At 31.5% G+C, this 897-nt stretch overlaps 1 protein-coding gene across 3 annotated transcripts in view; it reads right to left on the bottom strand.

Moving 5' to 3' along the window:
* LOC106883578 (GATOR complex protein Iml1) overlaps nt 1–897 on the bottom strand; it is a 131,247-nt gene that overhangs the window by 2,823 nt on the left and 127,527 nt on the right. For all 3 annotated transcript variants that reach the window (XM_052971325.1, XM_052971318.1, XM_052971322.1), the window contains one exon: nt 152–212. In XM_052971325.1, coding sequence (XP_052827285.1) covers nt 152–212 — 61 coding nt within the window. The remainder of the gene's footprint in view (nt 1–151; nt 213–897) is intronic.

The raw sequence follows: 897 nt of genomic DNA on the forward strand, positions 1-897 counted from the left end.
ATATATATATATACATGCAGAACTAATACTATTTATACTTTAGTTGTTGTACCAGAACCAAACATTGAGAACCAGATATTTTTCCATTCAGTCTATTCCCATATTGTCTCTGGCATAAAATCTATTTTAAAAAATCACCAGAGAACCTTACCTTTTCACAACTGCGGACTGGAATTTCAAGATAATTTTTGTAGTTTCATTAAAATCCTTCCCTGAAGAGAAAGAATGAAAGAAACAATTATTCAAATAACTTTCTAAAAGTCTTTGAGAAGACATGAGAAAGTAGACTATTTATGATTAACACACCTACACACAAACACTGTTAACTTTCATTATACTAAATATATATAATATCACTTGTTAAGATAAACATCCTAAATGCCAAAGTGCATCCAACATTATTTTTGAAGTTTCAAGTAATTTTACAATCATTATTATTTTCATTACTTTTGTTGTAGTTAAGGTGGTGAGCTGGCAGAATCATTACTATGCCAGGAAAAAATGCTGAGAGGTATTTTGTCCATCTTTACATTCTGGGTTCAAATGCTACCAGGGTCAACTCTGCTTTTCCTCTTTTCCATGTCTATAAAATAAGTAGCATTTGAGCACTGAGGTCAATTTAATCGACTTAACTCCTCCCCTGAAATTGCTGGCCTTGTACCAAAAATTTGAGACCATTACTATTACTACTACTACTACTACTACTATAGTGGTGAGTGAACTGGCAGAATCATAAGCATGCCAGACAAAATGTTTAGTGGCATGTCATCTGTCTTTATGTTCTGAGTTCAAATTCTGTCGGAGTTGACTTTACCTTTCATCCTTTTGGGAGACAAACACAAAGATACATACACATGAACATATATATATATATATATATATATATATATATATATA

The sequence above is a fragment of the Octopus bimaculoides genome, chromosome 1, assembly GCF_001194135.2.
Source record: "Octopus bimaculoides isolate UCB-OBI-ISO-001 chromosome 1, ASM119413v2, whole genome shotgun sequence".
Classification (NCBI taxonomy): domain Eukaryota; kingdom Metazoa; phylum Mollusca; class Cephalopoda; order Octopoda; family Octopodidae; genus Octopus; species Octopus bimaculoides.